The following is a 25000-nucleotide window of genomic DNA, read 5'->3' as shown; positions in this document are numbered from 1 at the left end:
TAATGAATTAATATGATTCATTTCTATTTACAATGGATTTCACTTAAAAAAATCCTAACACTGAATGTGTGACAGAGTCTTTCAATGTGGAACTTTCAGGAATTTCGAGGAGCATGAACTGTTTAAGACCCAAAATGAGGTACACTTGAGAGGTATGTGAAAGTTCCCCCAGGACAGGGACAGTTGAAAGGTCTGAGTTGACACTAATAACCTTAAAATGATACTATTTATTAGCGTATTCCTGTTAGGTAAATGTATTGTACAACTCTAAAGTTCTAACCAATTTGTTCTCTTTGCCCTGTAGAATTCTTGAGAAATGCTCGGGAAAATGTACTCATTTCAGTACTGACAGTATGTATAACTCCACCCATAACAACATGTAAGTAAACGCTCCTTCCAAGCAAAACTAAGCAGAAGCAAGTTTGACAACTCTGTGCCCTACTCCCATTCATTTTAAAGAGTAGAAACCAATGAAACAGAGGCATATGTTTAAATACCTTGCAGCTAAATAATTAACATTATACAAAAATAATAAATAAATAAATAAATCATAAACTGACAGTACTATTGCACTATATTGCGTGACCATCAACCACTAAATAATACCGTAAGTAACTTAAAAATCTTTCACAACAGTCTACAACCGTAATTTTCCTTTTGACCCCTTTTCTATTAACAAATGGTGATCGAAGTATTTTATGTTTCCTATTGGCTAAAGACTTTTGCTTCCGGTTTAGGACCATAAGCTGATTGGTTCCAATAGCGGGGGACACGGCGGGTTTTTGAAATTTTGTTGTAGCTACGTCGCTAGAGAGTGGTTACACTTAATTTGTTGAGTGAAATTAGCTGTTTTGGGATTACAGTTTGATCAAAGATTGGAAGTATTTGGTAAAGTGTCATTTCAAAGCTTTTGGTTCTTCGTTTCGTGGATTTTAGCATTTGTTATTCGGTAGCTAGGTGGTTAGTGCTGTTGTGCTCTTTTTCTACTCCGTAATGTCATTTTCTAAAGCGCCTATTAAGCGATTTAACGACCATGTGGGTATGTAACTGAATTAATATAATTCATGTTCTTTGTTGAGATATATTAAACCAAGATTTTAGTTCTGCTGAAGAAGGTGCCTGCTTTGTCTTGATGTCGAGGAGTTTTTACCTTGTTATTCGTTGTACTTAAATGTTCCTCTTGTACTTTTTTATTTATGAATTTCTAGATTTATTTATAGGAAGAAGGATGTTAATTTTTTTTTACAATAATAGAGGCTTCAATTATTATATTTTGTCTGTATTTTTGTGCTGGTGAAATTGATAACCGCCATAGGGTGTTTTGGAAACATCACTACGACGTTGTTTTTAACCTTCATAAGGATTGCTGGTTACCTGATGTGCCACTTCGCTGCTGTGAAATGAGCTCTCAGATTGTCTTGGTTCTACTCTTTCTTATTTTATCAAGGCAGGCCTTGTGGGCACCTATTTTATTGAAGAAAAATAACTAAGCGTGTACAATGGTTTTGTATTACTAACGCTAGGGTTATATATGTTTTATTTATTATTTGATGACCGGTAGGTGACTTGGTCAGTTGATCCCTTTTAGCATATGTAAAAAATGTAGTGGGAGTAATATGAACGTGCTTCTGTTTCTAGCTTTTTGCTATAACTTTTAATGTTCTGGGTCAAGCTGTATGTACTAGACTCCCTTTTAGCTTTTGGGCTTGTTTTGGGAGTAACTTGCATAATTGTCCTGGATGATGGCTTTAATGTAAATGCTTGCTGCAGCATTCTGTATTAAAACAGAATGGAACTTCCAGGGTGACAAACTTTGGGACCAGAGCACGGGAGGGGCTATTGTTAATCAAAACGCCATACTGTAATTAATGTTGTTAGATAAGGCTTCCAATTGACTAAATTGTATAATTCTGCTTATAATCGTATTATAGGATCCTGTACTACAGTTAAAACACTGAATTGTATTGGGCAAGTATAGGAATCCATCATGTTCTTATGTACATACCCATTTCAAATCAGTAATGTTATTCTAACCTGTTCAGTACTTTTTCCCCCTGGATCATGGCTGCTGAGGGCTAAATGACTAGTTTATATTCCTGGTTATCAAAACGTAAATGTTATCTGGTGTACTATTCCTTTATGGGTATTACTAAATCTCTCCCTTAGTCTGAGTGCTGTCATATATGTTTAGCTGGCGCCACAAACACTAGTGTAATCCATTTTTCTACATACTGTGTGAAAACTCTGCACTTTATGAAAATATGGTATTAAAATGAATTACTATCATTTTCGCTTTTTTTTTTTTTTTTTTTCAAACAGCTGTGTTGTGTAGAAGACTATCTGTGCAATAAACCTTATTTGTTAGTGTCCCCTCCTGCAATATGGTCTTTGTTTCGAATTGGTCCTAGGTTTATCATAAAGTGCCAGGCTGTATATAATCCCATCAGCATTTGCCATACTGTCAGTTGGTGGCTAGCTTATATGCAGATGCACTGTGGAATTAGACAAAGCTCTCCACTTTGCTGTCTTTTCTTTTCTTATGAATGTGATTTTCTTGTGATCTTCTACTTGAAGTCCACCTCTTAAACATTTTGGGGTGCTTGTGATGGTCTTAACCCTGATGATGGTGGTGTTAACTTTTTTGTTTGCTACAGATAGACCCTCTATGTAGACAGGGCATTGTTGTTTTATAGTTGTCCCTCAGTTTTGCAGGTCTTTTGCTGGATGTGGCTTCCGACTTACTGCTTAAGATAATTACCTGTTGGTGCTGGTATAAGGTGCAGGGTTTGATTCTCACATGGGGTAATTTTGCTAGGTTTGGACTGGCTCACAAGAACAGTTAGCCTGGTACTAATTTATGGGGTGGGAAGCTGACAATTTACCTTAGAGACACAAGGTGGTCTTTGTCTGGAAAAGATTTGAAGCCTGCATAAACTAAAGCATTGCTGTTGATTCCTTGCTGGGTGTGAATTTATAATCTGATGTTGATTTTCATTCCTTACTGATGGGTTATCGGTTCCATCCTTGGAACCGAGCCGGCCAGTGTCAAGCTTGTCAGCCAAAAAACTCTAGATCTAAGGTCCTACCCAAAATGCTCTGCTTCCTGTTACCTCATCTCGTTTGCCGTGTTGCTGTACAGCCGTGTCAAGCCACTCTCTGCTAAGTGTATTATTTTTTGAAAGTTTCTGTATTATTACTCTAAATTTTTCTCAAAAGTTTATTCTAATATTTTCCTACCCTATTGCACACTTTAGTCTCTCTCCTTTTCCCTTTATTACCCTCTTTTCTTACCTTGTGGTAATTCTCAGTTACCATCGCTGGTAATCCTTCCTTTTCTCTCTCTACCCTTTTCTTGGGTAGCAGTTATTCTTCCTTTTGCTACTGTGCTTCTTCTCCACACCAGTTATGTCTGATAAGAAAAGTACCGTTGGTTTCAAGCAGTGCAAGGATTGCAGCTGTAAGTTGCAGCTTTCTGATGGCCATGACTTGTCTACTGTCTTAATGTCTCCCACTTGACTGTGGATCCTCAGTGTGGGATTTGTAAAAATTTCTCTACCAGGACTTTGTGAGCAGAAATTTTGAAAGGTCTCATTTCCGAGTCTATTTCTAGGTTGGAGGGTTCACCCCCTCGTGTTAAACCCCACAAGAGGCTTTCTTCCTCTTAATCAGTCACTCCCTTATTCTCCCTCTGGAGATCGTAGGGAGTCTACTCACAAGAAGGTGAAACTGATTACTACTCCAGTGCTGTCCCCTGTGACCCTATCGGTTTTGGGCTCTGCACTGCCCCAAATGATTTTGAGTACAGCCACGTCTCCTTCATTGATACTGGCACTGGAGTTCCCGGTGCAGACAACTGCAGTTCCGACAGTTCTGTCGCAAAACCTAATGTCACAGTCAATACAGGTTATCCCCTTCGGCACTGTTGGTACAGTCACCTTCCGCTCCAAGTTTGACTCTTCTGTACTCCACGGTGCAGACACTTTTGGCACAGACGTGCTTCGGTTTAGTCCTTCTCGACACAGTCCTTATTACCGGTGCACTCACTTTCCACTACGGCACCGTACCCTTTGGCGGAGACCTTTGCCTTTATGGTGCAGACGCCTTCAACTATGACTTTTTCCACACTGTTTTGTTTGGTGCAGACTTCCTTGGCTCCGAGCTCTGCACCTATTGAATTAGCAAGGACCAAATATTTCCCTTCACTGGATCCTTTTGCTAGCAGTCAGTATAGTCCTTTCGTAGAAAAGCCAGAATCGCCATCCACTTTCTCCATGAGGTCAACCAAGAGCCTTTTTGAACAGGATGTGTTGCGGCTTGTTGTCCAGTTGCTTGTGGCCAGAGGTCTCGCTCAATTGTTGAAGTCCACGTTCCCTCATTCAGGTGAGCTTATATTGTTTCAAACCCCAATGTATACTCCTCCTTCGACTTCCACTCAAGTCACAAAGCCTATTAGTCTTACAGCAACTTCCCTCCCTCCAACTCCAATAGTGGATCTTGCTATGGAACCAGAGTCGTCTTTGTGGCCTTCAGTGCACTGGGCATTGGGCTCTCCTCAGGCCAGTGGCTGTGCCGTTTGGGAGGGCATTCCTGGCTCCACACCAATTTTTTTTTCTATGGCATCTCTCTCCCTTGGTTCACGGTCCTCTTGAGACTCCTGGTCTGGGGATGGGCTTGTTGGGGTGGGCTGCTTGGGACAGGGTGTGACCCCAATTCCAAGGTTGTCGTACTCTGTTCTTTGCTCATATATCTCCTTGGGCGGGCCAGCCTTCTAGACCATGGAGAGGGCACTTGCCTCCATTGGCAAAGCTCATTTGTCGGAGCCCCCCCCCCCCTGTGCCATAACTGCCTCAAGCTTCAACTGTCAGACACCGGGCCCATGAGCCTCAGGTTTCTCCTCCTCAGGAGACCCCCTCTTTGCAGACTTCCCCCCCAAACCTCCCACTGAGGAAGTACCCCACAAAGCATCGTGTAAGAGGAAACACATGGACTCCACTAAGGAGTCATTGACTGAAGATACGGATTTTGATGACTGGGAAGGGTCCCCCACAGCACCCTCTGATGAGGTGTTCTTTGGTGACATCCTCGAGATCCTTAGAGGGATGACTGGAAGCCATCTGATCCTTTCTCTGAGGAATCTGTATTCCTGCAGGCTTTTCGTGCCCAGCCCCCTACCTCTTGGGTCACCTCGCCTGCCGATCATCGTGCAGCATGCATGGAAGGCTCCTGACACCATGGAAGCGACAAGTAAGAAACCTACTATCGCCCACCGCTGAGCATCCCCATTGGTCACAAGGTCTTCCAGTAGATGCTATGGTGGTGGCAGCTGCTGCTAAGAAGGATTTGGCGGAAGAGAGCCAAACTGTCCATCTGCCCAACAAGGAGTCCTGGGTGATTGACAGATTAGGGAAATGTGTATTTGCTTCATGGACCTTCGCTGTAAGGTCTTTGAATTATTTGGCACATTTTACCAGGCTTCAGCGAGACCTTACCGACCAGCTGTCTGAAACTTTAGCAGGAGCGGTTTCTGATGAAGTCAGTGATGATGTGGCTTCTCAGCCACCCTAGAGTCCATTTCGAACTCTTCCATGCATCTTATTATTCACGCAGCAGAAGGGGTGGCTAGAGCGGCAGGTACGACCTGCTTGGATGTGCCTTTGCGGACTCCTTTTAAGGCTTTCTTCATGAATGCCCCCATAGAGGCCACTTCTTTGTTGGGTCCTAAAGTCAAGGATATGCTGGCAAGGTGCGAACAAGATGGCAAGACCCTGTCTGCTGTTGGTGTCAGACACTCCACTCCTCAGCGATTCTACTCCAGAAATCAGAGGAGTGGAAAGATCTGGCACAAGAAATCATTGGGTTCTTTCTGGGATGCATGTGCCGAGTTCCCCCCTAGAGGCGGAGGGGGAAACTCTAGTGGAAGACGCCCCTTTCGGGACAGAGGTGATCTGCGAAACCAGAGTTCCAGAGATTTATCTCTAGCCAACCCTATCGGCACTCCTGAAGCACTGCCAGACTGCTCTCCACTGGAAGCAGTCGGGGGTCATTTCTCCTTGTACCCAGCTGCCTGACAAACAGATTATATCCAGAGGCTGTCACATCCACTTACTACTTTGCCCAGTCTCATCAAGAATATCTGATGGTTCACACAGTCAAAAGGAAAAAAGCAGCCCCACATGAAATCCAAAAGCTGCTACAAAAAGTCATCCAGGCGGCCCCCCCCCCCCCCAGACCAAATGGGATCCGGTTTTTACTCGAGATTCTTTCTAGTGCCAAAAAAGACGGGACTGGAGACCAATTTTGGATTCGGTACGTTAAACAAATTTGTAAAAACAGAGAAATTCTGGATGGTCACGGTTCAATCTGTCCTTCCTCTTCTGGAGGAAGACTATTGGATGTGCTCTGTAGACCTTCAAGATGCGTATTACCACACAAAAATAGACAAAACGCTCAAGAAGATACCTCCGCTTCCTTATAAGATCCAGTCACTACCAGTTTTGAGCCCTGCCTTTCAGTCTCTCTACAGCCCCCAGAGTGTTCACAAAATGCATGGCAGTAGTTATCGCTCACTTGTGATTTCAAGGATTCCAGGCGTTTCCATAGCTAGACGAGTTCCTCACCGCTCCCACCAAGCGTCTACTGGAAGAAGCCCTAAAGTATACTTTCAACAGCTTGAAGATGGGAAATCGCTATAAAGTGGGAGAAATCCAACACCACCCCAACTCAGTCTTTGGAATTTATAGGGGTACTGTTGGACACGAGAAATTACACCACATCTCTTCAAGAACACAGACTTCAGAGAATAAGACAAGTTCAACCACTGCTCCATCACCACAAATCCCAAGCTCAATCTATACTCTAACTATTGGGGTCAATGGCAGCCTCTATTACCATTGTTCCTCTAGCCAGATTCCATATGAGGCTTCTTCAATGGCTACTTCTCACTCAGTGGTACCCTCTACAACATCCTTTGTCTTTTCAGATAATTGTAATTCAGAGATGCAAGATTTACTCTGGACGTCTCGAAATCCACAACAATGGTCTCGCCCTTTCAACCCCCATCAACCGATAGCCAAGGTGACCACGGACACCTCCCTGGTTGGGTGTGTGTGGGGGGGCTATATCAGGGAAACTTGGTCCAAGGCACCTGGTCGGAGATGGAGGCCCTTTTGCATATCAATGTCCTGGAACTGAGGGCGGTGCTTCTAGCGTTGCAAGCATTTCACTCCATCTTTCTGTCGGGGACTATTGCGATCCAATCAGACAACATGTCAGTGTTCTGGTACATCAACAAACAAGGGGGCACCAGATCTTACCCGTTATGTCGAGAGGCCTTGAGAATATGGCAATGGGCAAATGGCTCACAACCGCTTCCTGATTGCAATGCACATTCCCGGGAGCTCCAGTGTGCTAGACAAATTGGGTACGTGCATGCTACAGCCTCACGAGTGGTCCTTCAATCCTCTGATAGGTTGCAGCAAGGCTGGCCCCACTATTTGCCTCCCCAACCAGCTACAAATGCAGAAACTACTTTGCCCTGACCCCCCCCCCCCCGGACAATTACCAAGGGACGCTCTAGTCCACATTTGGCCCTTGAGTCTGCTTTATGCCTATTCTCCTCTCCCAATTTCTAAAGAAACCATGACAGTTGAAGAACAAAGTGATCCTCCCTGCTCCATATTGGCCTCAACAAGTCTGGTTTCCCTTCCTCTGGCCTCACCTGCTTGATCAACCATGGATTCTCAATCCATCCCAAACATTGATCTCCCATCCGCAGGGTCTGATTCATCCCAATCTAACAACCCGGAAACTGACAGTTTGGTTTCTCCACTTCAGTGATTGCCAGGCATGAAAACCTTCTGTCCCCTGTGTGCAATATTTTTATTGCATCTCGTAAATTGTTCACCAGACAACTCTATCTTAACAAATGGGAAAGGTTCTCTCTCTGGGCAGCAAATAAATAGACCCCTTGTCAGCCCCAGTCTTGGTGGTATTGGATTACTTATCACATCTTTTCCACTCTGGGGTGTCTACCTTTACTATCCATGTACATTTAGCTGCCATCTCAGATTTTCATATTGGCTTTCAAGATTTTTCACTTATGTCACACAGACACTATAAGACTTTCTTGAAAGTGGTTATCCACCTAAAACCTCCCTTTAGAGAAGCTGCACAACCTTGGGATTTGGCTTTGGTTCTGCAAGCTGTAACAGCTTCCCCCTTTGAACCTGCATCGTCATGTGATGTAAAATCTCTCTCTTGAGAAAACTGTTTTTGATTGCAATCACATCAGCCAGGCGCTTGTCAGAACTCCAGGCCTTATGCATCAAACCTCCCTATCTTATCTTCCATAAGTATAGGTTATCACTGAGAACCATTTCTAACATTTTACCAAAAGTGGTGTCAGAGTGATCTATCTATCTATCAGTTTATTGACCTTCCAGTGTTCTTTCCTAATCATTCTAACAAGGGAGAGTATTGGCTGCACTCCTTTTATGTTCATAAGCAAGCAATTACAATTTTATATGGACAGAACAGTCTACTCGTAAATCAGACCAACTGTTTCTGGCTTTTTCTGGACCTAGACTGGGTCATCCTGTTTCAAGTTACATTGGCTTCATGGTTGAGAAATTGTTTTTGTTGTAGATAAAGGTTGCACAGTCTCACCTTGCCTCAGAGTCAAAGCGTATTCTACAAGATCTATGACAACTTTAGCAGCTTTCCATGCTAAGGCTTCCCTCTGATATTTGCTCTGCTGTAACTTGGGCCAAACCTCATACCTTTTATTCTTCATTACAAATTGGACTTGGCCTCCAGAGGTAGAGCTTCCTTTGGCTCCATGGTGCTCAGGAATGTCCTTCCATGAGGGCCACCCAGCAATACAAGTAGCTGGGGACTGTGTCCCATCAGTAAGGAATGAACAAAGATTAACATCATCGGATAAAGAAGTTGTCTTACCATAACGTTCCATCTGTGTTTATCTTCGTTCATTCATTACTCCCCACTCTCCATCCCCCATCCGGAGGTTCTTGGTTGATCTCGTGTACTACTCTCTTGTAGGTCTGTTATGACCAGAGGTAGCCTCTACTTTTATCTATCAACTTGCAAACTCGATTTGAGGTAATGGAGCAGAGCATTCTGGGTAGGACCTTGGCTCAAGAGTTTTTGGCTGACACGAGCTTGATAATTGGCCGGCTCGGTTCCGAGGACGGAACCGATAACTCATCAGTAATGAATGAATGAAGATAAACAATACAGATGAAACTTTATGGTAAGATAAACACAAAAGACAGAAGTAACAGCTGGATTGAACCCATTCAAAGTAATGCAGGCTGCAAATCACCACACAGTTGTAGAATGCCGAATCCACTTTAACTTCAGAACAAAAAAATCCAAGGTTGAGCACTTTGTCCACAAAGATCTAGACTTCATCAGGTCTGATGAAGACGAAAGTGCTCATCCTTGGATTTTTAAGTTCTGAAGTTTAAAGTGGATTCTGCATTCTACAACTGTGTGGTGATTTGCAGCCTGCATTACTTTGAGTGGGTTCAATCCAGCTGTTACTTCTGGCTTTTGTGTTTATCTATTTCAGTTTGTGCTTTACTTTATGGTAACTTCTTCTTCTTCCTCTTCTTCTAGCTGCTTTCTGATACCTGCTCCATTTTGTCTGGTGTTTTAAGTGAGAGGAGGACACATAGAGGATGCTCATTTCACATGTTTTCATTAGTTAAATTCTCTCGAGTGATTCTTACACAGTGAAATTCTGGGCCTCTGTCTTTGTCTGAAAAGATATGAAGCCTGCATACATTAGAAAGCACGTCTGGTGATTCTATGCTGTGTTTACTACCCACCTTCCTGTTTGATTTGCTTATTAAACTTGGTGAATGTAATATGTCCACCTCTACTGTAAATTGAGTTTAATAAGCTCCTCCCTTTCTCCACTGCTGTTTCTTATCCAGAATTATTTGCCTTTCCTTGTGGTTGTAATGAATGTGCATTTTACCTCCCATTGTCTGTTCTACTTGATCTAGATAGCTATTGGATATAATGTTTTTTTTACATTCAAGCAATCTTTTCTTTTTACACAAAAAGGTCGGATTTTCTATTTAGTGCACTGGCAGAAAGCCTGGTCTGCTGAGGTTGAGGAAACCCCTGAGATTTCTGAATATATTTTTATAGACTGGAGGGCTTATCTTGTGTGTTTTTTATCAATTCTGTACAATTAAGTGGCTCTTGGCTTATTCAAAGCAGAGTATGTTTTTATTGAATACCACACTCTTTTATAAGCTGTTGTACACTACTGTGTGTTTAAGTTCTTTTTTGGTAAAGTTTTACTCCAGACACCACTCTTGTGTTTTTGCAATGGGAGGATCGGGATTTTTCATCTGGTGGCAGTAGGTGTTTATACCTGGTCTGAGTGGGGTAAATGCAAGCAAGGGGGATGATGATGATATTTCACTTCTCTGCAGTTGATTTGCACTGCTCTGATACCTAGATGGCGTAGAGTAGATTCAGACCTGCTCGAATCTAGCCTGTTTTTGTTCCTGAGTACTATAAACCAGTGATCTTAAATTTAAGCAGGGTTGCCTGTACTCTTCTGGCAGAAGAATGTGGATCCAGCCTTGTTCTGAGCTGGGAATTGCTGGAGGAAAGTTCATTGTGTGCTTTCATATTGGTAGATTATCTTAATTTTGTCTGTATTTAAGCCTTGGGGTTTGTATGTTGCAGTGCACTATGCAACAGGTGGTTTTCGTGGGGGTGGGGGCTGTATAGATGCTAACACCTTGAAACTCAGTTTTTCCGTGGACATCTGTCTGTGAAACCCTCTGCACTCATCTATAGCCTTCAGTAGAACAAACACCTTTGTTAGTCCTAGCACAAAAACTGGTCATACTAGCCAAATCCCTTCCCTAATAGTACATAAGGTCAAAACCTGCTATAATGTATGGGCAGTTTCCCATCATTTCAGCAGCCAGCCTGACTGACAAGGGTGTCCTGAGCCAATGTAGTAATTGCTTCATGTATACTGACAACCACTTACCCCTAAAACAAACGCATACCATATGTGAGAGATGTAGTTACACTATGAAATTGGAATCAGTCCTCCTGCGTAACAACAAATTGGACATCAAACGGGTGCTTGGCGTGCACACTTCTTTTTGCCCAAAATGAGGTCATGACACACTCACACCTACATACGTACTAACTAGAAGGCTACTGAAAGACCTGAGACTTCCAAACATAAACCACTTGCACATACTGCTATGCAAATACAAGAAGCCTCTTAAGGCAAAATGCATCAAAACCTAATGTGTTCGTCATAGATGATTCCCTGTTGAGACACTGATGTCCCCCTCACCAGGCTGGGCAGCGAGGTTAGGGTCAGCTGCCTGTTAGGTGCTAGGATAAGTCAAATCACACATACTCAAGTCACTCAACAAATTCTGTTATAACTCTGTCATAGTCCATGTTGAGGTGAATGACTTGAGATGTACCTTTCTGGACTATATGAAGAGAGGCGTGACTGAACTCTGAGATGGTCTCCCAAGTAAGTATAACTCTAGTCCTAAGCAGCATTGTACTTTCACCCAGTATGATGCCCCAAAGTAAACAAACAAAAAACAAATTAACTTTAACAATTGGCTTGGCTTGTGGTGGCAGTCCAGGGGATCCAGTATGTTAGGCTTAGCTTGTGGTAGCAGTCTGGGGGATCCAGTATGTCAGTCTGGGAAGACATGGTTGACAGGCCATGCTGCTTTTCCAGAGATGGTATGCACCTGTTTCCTCTAGGCTTTCAGGTACTGGCAAATGTGCTTGCCTCCCCCATAGTGCCAAAAACAACATAACTTCTGATGTAACAAAATCCACTCGAGACAAACTCAAGGTTTTGCTGCTTAATGCTAAGATTCTGAACATGAAGCTGCACTTCTAGACATGGAAGCACTCCTCACGTTGGATGGTGACATGTGTGCAGTCACGGAGACCTGGATCAAGGCTGTGGAGAGCACCCTGTCCATGCAAGGCTACAATGCCTTCCACATGTTCAGATCTCAAAATGAACGTGAAAGAAACAAAGGTGATGTATCCATCTTCATTAAAGCCAAGCACATCTAGAGACATGTCAAACGGTAAGAGACTCTCAAACTACTCCATGTCCAATTAACTATGGGCAAAATACCCTACCACATCATTGCTAGCTATAGGTCCCCCACCATAAACCAAGAAAAGTACACAGCCTACTTGGACTTACTGGAGTCACTCGCCATACAGCCCAACATCTTTATCAGCTGGGTGACGTGAGCACAAAGCTGCTCGCCCAGAGGTTTCTGGAATTTGTCAGTAAAAATGCTCTGCAACAAAGCGTCTGCACCCCCACAAGGGCTCAAATGTTCTAGACGTAGTACTCGCCAGCATGGGGATCAATTCAGTCCCCCCTGTGATGCTCTTCCTGGTAAGATTGGGCCATAAATCAGTCTCTTTCGAAGTAAATATTGAACCTGTCACCACTGCAGCAGCAAAAAACTAAACTTTTCCAAAGTAAACTACAGCCTACTTAAGCGATGGTATAAAAAGTTTTATACCCCCTGCAGTCGCAGACAACAATGACTGCGATGCAGAGGTGTACACATGTGCCCTGTAATAAACTCTTAAGTAACTTGTGGACTTAGGGGTGTGCCTGACTGGATTAAAACCAGGTCCTCCTGATAAACAAGCCACCCTGGTGGACCTAGAGTATAAATGGTTTATTTAATAAAAAGAAACTGATATCCAAGTACCAGAGGGGAACTGACTTGGCAGAGGGAGGATTTCCTCCTCAGCTTGAAGCAAATAAATCTTGTAGAGTTCTCTAAAGCTAATTACAAAGGTAAAATTGCATCTGTAGCTCAAGATAAGGCATTCTTCAACTGCGTCCAAGGGAATGCCCACCTTTGTGCCAAACTGGTAGATGGTACCACTTGTATTATACCTGAGGAAGTTGCCAATCTGCTGGCTGACAGATTTGGAGCAAACTTCAACCCCCTGTAACCACCCTGCCATACCTCAAAGCACACCTGGCACCAGTCCTCTGCCTAGTGTCTCTAGAGATCTGGTTGTATCTGTGCTTTCCAAGGCCAAAAACATTGTCTCTGTGGGACCAGATAACTTCCCAAGTTGCTTATGAAACTAAAAACGTGACCTAGTGGACCTACTTGGTGTTCCCTTTAATAATAACCTGAGAACTGGCTTTGTTCCAGCAGAGTGGTGAACAGCAACCATAATCCCCTTGCACAAAGGGGGGGGCATCAGCTGACCTTGGGAACTATAGACCCACAAGTCTATCCAGCCTCATATGCAAGGCCATGGAAAGAATAATCATGGACCTTGTCAACAAGGACAGAGGTGACCTTCAAACTCTAGACCCAACCTAGTTTGGCTTGAAGGCTAGATCATGCTTATTAAACCTAGGTGACTTCTTCGAGAAAGTCATTAAAGCCCTGGATGAAGTGTCTTGTTCTAGCTAAGGCTTTTGACACAATCCTCCATTTGGGTATCCTTGAGAAACTTTTCCACCTGGGGATTAACCCTTGCGTCATTTGCTAGCCAATTGGCTCACTGATGGAACGTAAACTGTTAAAGTTGGTGACTCCACCTCTACCAGTGGTATACCTAAAGAATCTGTGCTGGACCCCTTACTGTTTGAAATCTATTGCTCAGAAGTCCAGGCTAAAGTAAATGACCTTTGGCTTGGCATGTTCACTTACTGTTGCAAATTGGATGCAATCATAGAGTCCCCCAACGATATTAACATATTATAGGAGTGCTAACACAGATGACTGGTGCCAAAGCCACAGTCTAAAACTAAATGTAAAAAGTGCATTATTATTCCCTTTGGCAAAGCGGAATTCCCTGATAATTGCAATATTAACAGTACCCCCCCCCCCCCAAGTTCAAACCTAGTGGTGTGAGATCTGGGGCACAAGTATTTAGCAATCTGAATTTCAACCACCAAGTTTCCACAGTGATGATGAAAGCCTTCTACTTTGTGCATCCCGTAAGCAAGGGCATCACATTCAAGTCGAAGGATGGTATAACGCCACTATATTTGGCCCTCAGACCATTAGCATACAATGCTCACTTCTGCATGCACCTCACCAGAGACCTGCAGCAGCTGGAGAGACCCCAGAGGTTTCTCAACAAGAAAATGCAGGGTCTCCAGAGCATGACTTGCATGGATAGACTGAGAGCCCTGTCGCTGTATTTTTTTTTTTTTTTTTTTTATCCAGTAGGCTGTTGAGAGGTGACTTGTGCGTGGCCTACAGGGCAGTCTCTGACCCTGCCCTGATGGATATGCTGCACATCGCAAGTGAAATGGCACAAGTCACTAACCATAGGGATCTTAACCTAGCCTGTGACATTAACAAAACATGCTGGAGAGACCAATATATCTCCCAGATATTACCGCTACTCTGGAATGAACTGCCAATTCACATGAAGCAGAGGTCCTCACTGACCCTATTAAAGTGCAACCTGGACAAATGGATAGGAGAACGCAGATGCTCCCCAAGGGGAGCACCCATGTCCCCTGTGGACGGGGCCAGTCATTTTATCATAGATGTGCTCTGCGAATTACGTTCATCTAACCCAAAAAGACAAATTGAGGCAATCGTGTCTTAACATGGCTAGGCTGGTAAGGGCTCTAGGGCCACTAGCCTAGTAACCTATGGACAATGGATCTGCAAGGTTAGAACAAGAGGCTTAGGCCAGGGTGCCCATTCAGGATGTTAAAACTTTTTGTACCTTCTTTCATAAGTTTTTCAACTGAGCATTATTTTATTTACCAAATTTTGAGGGTGTCTTATTGCCTTCAATTATTAAACTTTTGTTACATAGGAAAATTTTTGTGTCTCTTAATTCTGTGCTGTGGTGTTTTATATCAAGTTTAGACAAGGTGGGGTGGATGTCCTTTTAAGCATAAGGTTGTCAAAAAGAATGGACCATTTTCTTTAACACTGGGGTCTACTGAAAAGCTCTTCTGAAGGACAAGAGGAAACTGTAAGATATTTTCTTAACATTATTTCAACGTAATTTCCAGTCTTGTATCATTCTCCTTAACATTCATCAGAGGTATGACCGTATAATGGTGGCCCACTACTTTGTGAATGCCTGAAAGAATTGGTGTCTGGCATTTAATTACCATTCTCTGGTATTGATTGAGTTAAGGCTGTGCCTCTCAAGAGTGCTCTGAAACCTCTGTAACCATACTTCTGTACCGTAACTCTGGGAAGGAGGACTGCTGGGGTGTGACTCCTGTTTTTATAGCATTAATTAGAAATGTTTTTGAATGACTAGAGATTCCCTCACCCGAATTATACTGGTCAGTGACATGGCACACCTCATTAACCCGACACCATGACATATGTCAACATTGTCTGGGTCCTTGGCAGTTTGCTGTTTGGCTGTGGTGTGGTGGATGATGGCTCATACTACTCATTGTAGTGGCACTATTTATTTTGATTAAGCAGTTGTATGCAACAGTGAAAAACTGCCAATATTAGTTTTTTACCCCCCCCCCCATGGATGTGCTGTTTCACATTTTCATTATTGTATTTTACCCCCAAGAAGAAATAGGGGGGGACTAGTGGTTGGTAGCAAGAAAGAATGAATGTTAAGGTCTTTTTTTTTTTTTTTTTTTTTTTTGTACATGGATTACAGGTGTGTTATATTCCCAGCATGCATCCCCCCCAAACACACACTACATGCATCTCTAAAACAATACATGCACAGAATGGCGCAAGATGTAATTTAACATAACTGATTTTTGTGGTGGTTCCAGTCCACATCAGCACTGCTGGTCAGTTAACAGGAGTATAGAGTTTTTTTGCAAATTCCTGGGAGATTTGTTTAAAAAGACTAAATACATAAGCAGTGCTATTTTAAAAATGTCTGATCAAGATGGTGCATTACATCTGCCAGTTACTTATTTTTCTGCATACAATTCTGGAGATAGGGCCATAGCTTAATGTAAATAAAATGAGGGTTTTAAATGCCTGGGTTTCTAGGCTAGAATGTGCTCATGAATGCCTAGGAGACTCTTATTGGTTGAAAATCAAATGCAGTACATTTGATATGTCTAGTGATAAGCGAACAGGGGTGTCAGCACTGTACAGCACTTAAAAGAGGTTTAGGATTTAATAAAACAATTGTGATTAATATATATATATATATATATCTAAATTGTAGTGTTGCAAGGAACTGTTTTGTAATTTGAAATGCAATTACTGTTTGTAGATATTAATATTCTTCTGATGGGTAGTAATGAGGCAATATTGCATCAATATGATAGTTTCTGCATTTTGTAATGCACACAGAAGATATTGGGGAAACCTTGCTAAGTAGGAACTGTAGAGTTTTTATGTAGTATGAAACATAAAATTCATTCCATAAGGCCTGATAAAGTAGTTGCATTTTTTCCTAATATTTTTATATTTATACAGTCAAAAATATGGTTCCAGTTTGTATTTACATGTAGTTTTACATCTCCAGCAAGTATTGCCTGTTATACAAGGCTCTGTTGCATTCTGGAAAATACTTGATGGAAATTTAGTTAACTGAGTTTAATGTTTGTCTTGATAAACTACTTCTATTTCTTCATTTTAAATATGAGGATCCAGCTTTCTTGGCTAGTGTCTATATATTTGCCATTCCTTAATCTGTTCTGTGCATTTCAGAGTTGCCCAATATGATCCTGAAGTTTAGAATGTGTGTAATATGCACATCTTAATAAATCTAACGCATGCATAAGATGTTTATTGATATTAATATAAAACCGCACAAGATTGTTTAGCATTTATCAAGTAACACCTTTGCCTATATCATAATTGATTTAATCATATGTTTATATAAATGAAAACATCCTGTTGACATTATCCTAACTGCAAGCATTTTACATTACAAACCATAGTGACACAATCCTAGTTGCAAACATTATACGTCCCTTATCTATCCAATCATTCAGTCACACATTACATGGCTCAGTCAAGTTCTGCCTTTTTTTGAACCTCGTTCTTCCACTCTGTTATATTCCCTATGTAATTTGCTCCTACCCTTTTCTACAGATCCCAGTTTCTGCTTTATGTTACTGTAGTCACTACTTCTACTACAATTGGTTTAAACTTTGATTTCCATTTTCTAGCTATTGCTTTTTTGGCAGCCCTAATAATTTGGACTCAGCAAGGTGTTACTATGTATAAGCAATTTCGATTCTGTTTCATAGCTCAGAAAAATAATGTCCCTAGTTGCACCATTTCGCTCTTCTAGTTTTTCTAACAGAGTAGTTGCAGGGATTCTTCTGCCAACTTGTTATAGTCCCAGAAAATGTTCCCAATTGCCTCTCTCCCCATCACATCTTTCATTTACTGTCTACCCAAGGGAAAATTTCTCTGGAGTTAACTTGAGGTATAAAAATATCTAATGTAAACATTTCTAGGCAAATATCCTAAATTGTCTAGATTTTGTTGCATACTTGGGAGATGTAAATCTCCCCCATTGTTTTATTTATTTATTTAAATTTGTTGATAGGGAGTGTCCGACTGGACGTGGGTCCATTTTCAGCGGAGGCCCGGGGAGAAAAGCTCCACAGTAAAATAAACAGACAGTAGTTACATTGGATTACATAGTGATTAACAATTTAACATAGAAATTACTTGCAACATATTTACAGATGAGGAACATAGTACATCAGTAGACAACTGATGTGAATTTTGTGAATTGCTTATCCAGTCTCTCTCCCCTCAGTCCTTTCTAACCCTGTCTGATTCTTCGTTATCATGAAGTATTTTTTTTTTGCTCTACCAATTCCTTTTTTAAAGGCAGCTTCTGTTTGATTCTACTAAAAAAACTATCAGTGCTGGCCTTTTGTTTAGGACCCCTCTATTTTTCTCTTTGCCCATACTCTGATACCAGTCCTTGCTAAGAAAGGCAATTTCTAACCTGCAGTCCAAATTCTTGGCATCTCAACCATTCTGTTACCTTTTCCTCTCTAGTTATTTACTATCAATACCTTGGTTCCTTTTCCAGTTTTCTCCAATAAACTCGAGCCCCCCTCTTGCCTATTGTCTGCATCCTTAATTGCAGTCATTCCTATTGGCAGAATCTCATTTCTCCATTCCAGTGTTGGCTTAGTAGGTATAATTTGTTACTTGATGAATGTAATATTCTGTGTGATTATTCTCCTTAATGAGATACTGCTATTTTGGATGGAGATCCTTTATTTCTTGAGCTTCTCCTCTGTTTCATCATCCCTTTCTACTTTGAATTATAGTTCTGTGCTTGTGCTATGCATAGGAGCCTAGACATTAGCTCTGAAATACCCCTTCAAATTGGATAATCCCAATCCACCTTGTTCTCTTGGAAGAATCTGCCTATCCCACTTGACATTTGCTATCTTCCCCTCCCAGATAAAATCCTTCAACTCTTTATTAAATGCTGTCCCCAACTTCTCTGGTTGATTAAAATATGCCTGACCTGTGTATAAGACTGAAAAGAATTGATAAGATTGGAATTACCTGGAAACGACTGTAATTGAATGTCTTATTACCTCAACTTGTGCTGAACATGTGCCAGTCTCCTCTTTATGGGCCAAGTCTTTTCGTACTTTCAGAATAAATTCTGCACACGTTGAGGTTTTTATTAATGTTAACAATATCCGAATACTGCCTCCAATAACGGTCTGTGGAAATTCTAGAATGTTGGATAACAGAGTGCTGATAAATATCCAAAGTTTCTGCATGTGTATTCTGATTCTCCAGAATAATATAAACTGAAAGCCTGTACTACAAAGACCTTTTGCATATGGGTCAAAAAGCTAACTTAACTGACTCTCAGCTGTCTCTGAAGTATTTCCTAATACCAAAACCCTGTAATGTTTTTCACACCTCTTTAGCCTTTGTTTCCAAGTCTTCCCTTGCATATGCTTCACAGTCTATTCTTTATGTAATATTCCATTGCAAGTACACATTTCCCTTGAGAAAGGAGCATTCTGTAGCTTTCCTTTTTAAAACTTTTTCTGCACATCTTGTGCTTGGCTAGCATAGGATCATGGGAGGCTACTAGGCTAATGGCCCCAGGGGCCTTAAAAACCTAGTATAGTTCAACCCGTGTTCGCAAGAGTGTGGTTCAAGCTGACACTAAAATCAGCACCTGTTGCCCCTGTCCAAGAGACTGGTAGAACCCCTGGGGTGAATTTCTGGTTATCCATCCAGTTGTCCAAATTATGCTTAAATAGGGTCAATGGGGGGCTTTGTTTAACATAAGAAGCTTGTTGCAAAGGTGAGGTAACCTGAGACCAGTTTCTCTCTCCAGCAAATTCTGTTGGTCGCATATCAGGTTAAGTTCCTTTTGAGCGAGTGACCCGTGTGCCATTTGACTTAGAATGTGCAGCATTTCCACTAAAGCTGGGTCAGAGTTTGCTCTATATGCGAGGTACAGGTTGCTTCTGAAGTCTGCATGACCGGGTGAAATGACTGATTTCTGTCTCTCTGCATAAGACAGAGTTTAACAAACCTTTGTGGTCTCTCCAATTGCTGCAGGTGTTTGGAAAGGAACATACCAAAGGGAGCATTGTACTCTTGTTCTTGGCCTGATGAGGTAAGAGAACATGGGGGTTGTAACCTCTTTTCCTAGCGGCAGAGCATCTTGCTTATGAGATGAGCAATATAAAATGCCGCCCTTACCACTGTGGAGACATGGTTAGGTTTCTATCCACTTATGTGCCCAGATCTCTCACCATTGACTGTGCTTAGGGCATTGCTATTGATGTGGTCATTTGCAGGAACATCACTCTTGCCATAGGGGGTGATGATGCATTTTTTTACATGAAGTTTAAGACCATGACTTTGGCACCAGTCATTAGTCTGCATAAGACCTACTTGCAGGATGTTGACATCACTAGGGGTTTAGTGATGGCTCCATTTTGCAATCGGCAAACTTCGTCAGCCGCAGCCTGATAGTTTTAGCCTGTACTTTGGTGAAGTAGAATCTGAACAGTAGGGGTCCCAGTACTGATCCCTGTGGAACACCACTGGTTATGGGCCTGCTGGAGGAGGAAGAGGTCCCCCCCCCCCCTATTTTAACCGGAGTTCCATCAGTGAGCCAGTTGCAACCCACCTGACAGTATTTGGGTTGATACTCAGCTGAATGATGCCTGAGTGGGGGATTGTCAGAAGGCCTTGGCTTGGGTCTAGGTAAGCTGTATGCACAGATATGCCCTCTTTGAGACGGTCACCAAAGCCTTAAAAGTCCACCAAGTTTAACATGCATGATCTCCCTTGACAAAGCCAAACTGGGTGGGGCTGAGTGTTTGGAGATTTCCTATGTCTGTTAAGTCCCTGATGATTTGTTAAATGGCCTTGCAGATGAGGCGCTGGTCAGGCTAATGGGTCTGTAGTTTCTGGGGTCCATGGATGCACCTGCTTTGTGCAACTGTCTTTCCCTGAAACTGAATGTGCACACAAAAACAAAAGTCTGGCTAATTTCGGGCCTATTATTTTACTTTAATTTACTGTAGTAAACTCCAGAATAAAGTGAAAACCCTCATCCTAACAAAGAATAAAGGAACTAAAAACATTTAACTTTATCTTGCTATCCATGTCAGTTTAACAGAACTTTCAATTTCTCAGTTTTTGTATTGTCTTTTGTTTAGTCTCTTCCCGCATAGCTGCATCACCATACTCATAAATACTTCATTTTATCATGTCCCTGTATAAAAATGGATGTTGAAGTAATTTGTGCCTGGGTACATAAAACAAAGGCAGTAGCAGTAAATTAACTTAATTAATTTTGTATCCTGAAAAGATTTGAAACTCTCAATGTTCCACAACACTTTAATGTCCTTTTCTGTTTTTGTCAGGTATAAAATAATATCTGCAGATACAGCCAGTTTTTCGTGACTACCACACTAATTATATTCTTGAATTTCTGAATCTATTTTCTTTGCCAATGGTTTGATGCAAATAAAAGTGGAAAGATGACACCCCTGCTTGGTTCCTCTGCTCTAGCAGAAATTGAGAGGACCCCACCCACCCACTTAAGTTTTCACCTCCAATCCCTTGTATATAGGTTCATAGGTAGGTACTAGGCTATCGGCCCTAGGGCCCATACAAGCCTAGCCAAAAAATGTACCCTGGCTTTTGCCACCCAAGAAAATTAATTTCCTGTGCCCCTGTCGAGCAGAGCCACAGAAGTGATCCCCGGGGTGAATTTCCCATCCAATCATCAAGATTTCTCTTTAAGAGTGCTAATGAGGAGCTCTGTTTACATAGGTAGTCTGTTCCAGAGTATGGGAAGTCTCTGGGACAGGAATCTATCCCTCCAGCATGTTCTGTTTATTGTGGTGACAAGGTTTAGGTCCCTAGAGCGTGTAGCTCGGAGGGATTGGGATTTCTTTAAGTAGAGCATGTCCAACAGCTCTTGGTTTGACACAGCTTTGTATGCTAGGCAGAGATCGCCTCTGAGTAGGCGATATGCGATGGAGTAAAGCTGTAGTTTTTTGAGACTGTCTGCATAGGGCATCTGTTTGAGGCCAGTAATCCTCCTTGTGAGGTATTTCTGTGGTCTTTCCAGTTGTTGTAGATATCTTGTGAGGTACATACCAAAAGGGGCGTTGTACTCTATAATGGGTCTAATGAGTGATGAGTAGAGGGGAACAATGACCTCCTCTTTTTTTTTTTTTTTTTTTTTCTGGATGAGATTTCTTTTGTGATGAGATGAGCCACGTAGAAAGATTTCCTGACCACTGTGGCGATGTGATTATCAAATGAGAGACTACTGTCCACCTGTGTCCCAAGGTCTCATCACATTTTCGGCATTAAGTAGACTACCAGCTGTGTGGTAGTTCATGGGTACAGAGTTTTTACCAAAGGGGATGACAATACACTTTTTGGCATTGAGCCTCAGGCCATGGCTTTGACACCAGGTATCTGTCTCAGTGAGGCCCTTTTGTAGTTTGTCCACATCATTAGGAGTTTTGATTTTGGCTCCTAGTTTGCAGTCATCTGCTAACTCTGTTAGCCAAAGACCTTCTGTGTTTGCCTGCACTTCAGAGAAGTAGATACCAAACAGGAGTGGATCCAGGACTGAACCCTGTGGTACTCCACTTGTCACTGGTCTGATGTCGGATTTGGAATCCACTACTTTCACAGTGTGGGTTCTGTCAGTGAGCCCGTTGGCAACCCATCTTGTGACATAGGGATTTATACCTAGTTTAGTGAGCTTCTCTAGAATTCCAGAGTGGGGGATGGTGTTGAAAGCCTTGGCAAGATCTAGATAAGCTGTGTTAGCCATTTTACCCTCATCTATAGCTTTGGTGACTGCTTCAAAGAAATCAATCAGGTTTAGGGGACATGATCTGCCTTTTACAAATCCAAACTGGGTATGGTCCAGAGTTTGGAGATTACAAATGTCTTTGTTTGAGTTCCACGATGATACGTTCCATGGCCTTGCAGACCAGGCTCGTCAGGCTAATGGGGCGGTAGTTCCCTGGGTCTGTTGTGGCTCCCCCTTTGTGGAGTGGGATAACCATCACGGTGCGCCATTCAGTGGGTACAAAGCCTGAGGTGAGGCTATGATTGAACATGGTACTTATGTAGGGTGCCAGTTGATTCTGTAGTTCATGTAGAACGCAGCCTGGGATATTGTCGGGTCCCAAGGATGCTGTGTTCTTGGCTTTATAGGTTCATAGGTTCATACTAGGCTATCTGCCCTAGGGCATTTATAAGCCTAGCCAGAATGTGTTTTTGGCTTTCGCCACCCATTTTAAATTTATTTTGCTATGCCCTTTTTCGAGGTTAGTATACTGTGCCTCTATCTAACAGTGAGACAGAAGTGATACCCGGGGTAAACCTACGATCTCCCATCCACTCATCAAGATTCCTCTTGAAAGTCAATGAGGGACTCTGCCTAACCTGGACTGGGATTTTATTCCAGAGTGAAGGGAGCCTCTGGGTTATGAATCTGTCCCTCCAGCATGTCCTATTTATTTCAGTGCTGAGGTTCAAGTCTCTCGAGCGCGTAGCTCGATGGGATTTGGATTTTCTGAGGTGCAGCATGTCCATTAATTCCAGGTTGGACATGGCTTTATACGTCAGGCACAGATCTCCTTTGAACAGGCGGTATGCCACTGAGTAGAGCTGGAGTTTCTTTAACCGGGCAGCATATGGCATCTGTTTGAGCCCTTTGATCCTCTTGGTGAGGTACTTTTGGGGTCTTTCCAGTTGCTGCAGGTGTCTGGTAAGGTACATCCCAAAAGGGGCATTGTACTCAATTATGGGCCTGATGAGGGATGAGTAAAGAGGCACGATGACCTCCCCTGATCTAGATGTGAATCCCTTCATGATTAGGTGGGCTATATAAAATGTTTTTCTAACCACTTTGGCTGTCAAATGAGAGATTGCTATCAACTTGGGTCCCCAGGTCCCTAATTACTTCTTCTGTACTTAATGGATTTCCACCTATGTGGTAATTTGTGGGCACTTTGTTTTTGCCAGAGGGGATAACTATACACTTTTTGGCATTTAGCTTGAGGCCATGGATCTGGCACCAGTTGTCTGTTTCTATGAGGCCCTTTTGGAGGATGCTTGTGTCGGCTGGAGAGTCTATTATGGCACCCAGTTTGCAGTCATCTGCGAACTTGGTCAGCCACAGTCCTTCCGTGTTGGCCTGTACCTCCGAGAAATATATACCGAACAAGAGAGGTCCCAGGACTGAGCCTTGTGGGATACCACTTGTAACTGGTTTGGAGTCTGACATGGCTCCAGCAATTCTAACCATGTGGGTTCTGTCCTTGAGCCAGTTTGCAATCCATCTAGTGACATAGGGGTTTATATTTAAGCTGGTGAGCTTATCTATAATGCCGGAGTGGGGTACTGTATCGAAGGCTTTTGCGAGGTCCAGGTAGGCTGTGTGGACCACCTTCCCCTCGTCAATGGCCTTGGTGACTGTTTCAAAGAAATCAACCAGGTTTAAGAGGCAGGATCTGCCCTTAACAAAGCCGAACTGGGTAGGATCCAGTGTTTGTAGGTCCCCAATATCTTTATTTATGAGGTCCATGATGATCCTTTCCATAGCTTTGCAGACCAAGCTAGTCAGGCTTATGGGGCGATAGTTTCCAGGATCCGTTGAGGCACCACCTTTATGGAGAGGGACCACTGTTGCTGTACACCACTCTTTGGGCACATATCCTGTAGTAAGGCTGAGATTGAACAGTAGTTTTATGTTTGGGTTTAGCTCTTCTTTGAGTTCATGTAGGACGCAGCCGGGATCACTGTTGCTGCACGCCACTCTTTGGGCACATATCCTGTAGTAAGGCTGAGATTGAACAGTAGTTTTATGTTTGGGTTTAGCTCTTCTTTGAGTTCATGTAGGGCGAGCCGGGACACCATCTGGTCCCATTGATGCTGTGTTTATTGCTTTGGAGAGGCGGCTCTTACCTGAGCATCTGAGATGTCAGGGGCAGCACTCTGCTGGGATAGATATTTGCCCTTTTGGTGGGAGAAGTTTGCGCTGAACCTGTCAGCTAGGATGTTGGCAATGTCTGTGGGTTCGGTGTATTTTTGTCATTATGGACTAATTCTGAGCATATCTGGGAATTACCACCCAGGTTCCTAACATAACTAAAGAAAGCCTTGTGATTATCCTTAGTGTCCTGTGCAATTTTTCTCTCGAAGCTGGCCTTAGACAATTTTGTGTGTGCCCGTAGTGTTTGCTAATACTGATCAGTGATGCCTTCCCTTTTGGGATTTTGCTTTATCATTTAGTAGCTTCCTCCTTCTATTGTATAGTTTGTTTATGGCTGGGGTCCACCAGACAGGACGTCTGCCTTTGGAGGATTGGGTCTTGGTTTTATTTGGGATCGCATGATCCATGCATTCCTGAAGGTGTTCATAGAATGCGTTTATAAAGGATTCTGCGGTCTGGGCTGTATTTTCCACAGGCCGGGGCTTTGAAGGATTCCACCTCAGTTTTGAGG

General features: G+C 42.6%; 1 protein-coding gene across 1 annotated transcript in view; it reads left to right on the top strand.

The window, feature by feature from the left end:
• Positions 1–758: 758 nt before the first annotated feature.
• HMMR (hyaluronan mediated motility receptor) overlaps positions 759–25000 on the top strand; it is a gene marked incomplete in the record, with an annotated part of 1493987 nt that continues 1469745 nt past the window's right edge. Inside the window, 1 exon segment of the mRNA XM_044068985.1 lies at positions 759–1039. Coding sequence (XP_043924920.1) covers positions 994–1039 — 46 coding nt within the window.

Source organism: Protopterus annectens, chromosome 4.part0, assembly GCF_019279795.1.
Source record: "Protopterus annectens isolate FY-2018-M chromosome 4.part0, PAN1.0, whole genome shotgun sequence".
NCBI classification, from domain to species: Eukaryota; Metazoa; Chordata; order Ceratodontiformes; family Protopteridae; genus Protopterus; species Protopterus annectens.
The sequence above is the reverse complement of the archived record's forward strand: the minus strand, read 5'-3'. Positions and strand labels throughout refer to the sequence as shown.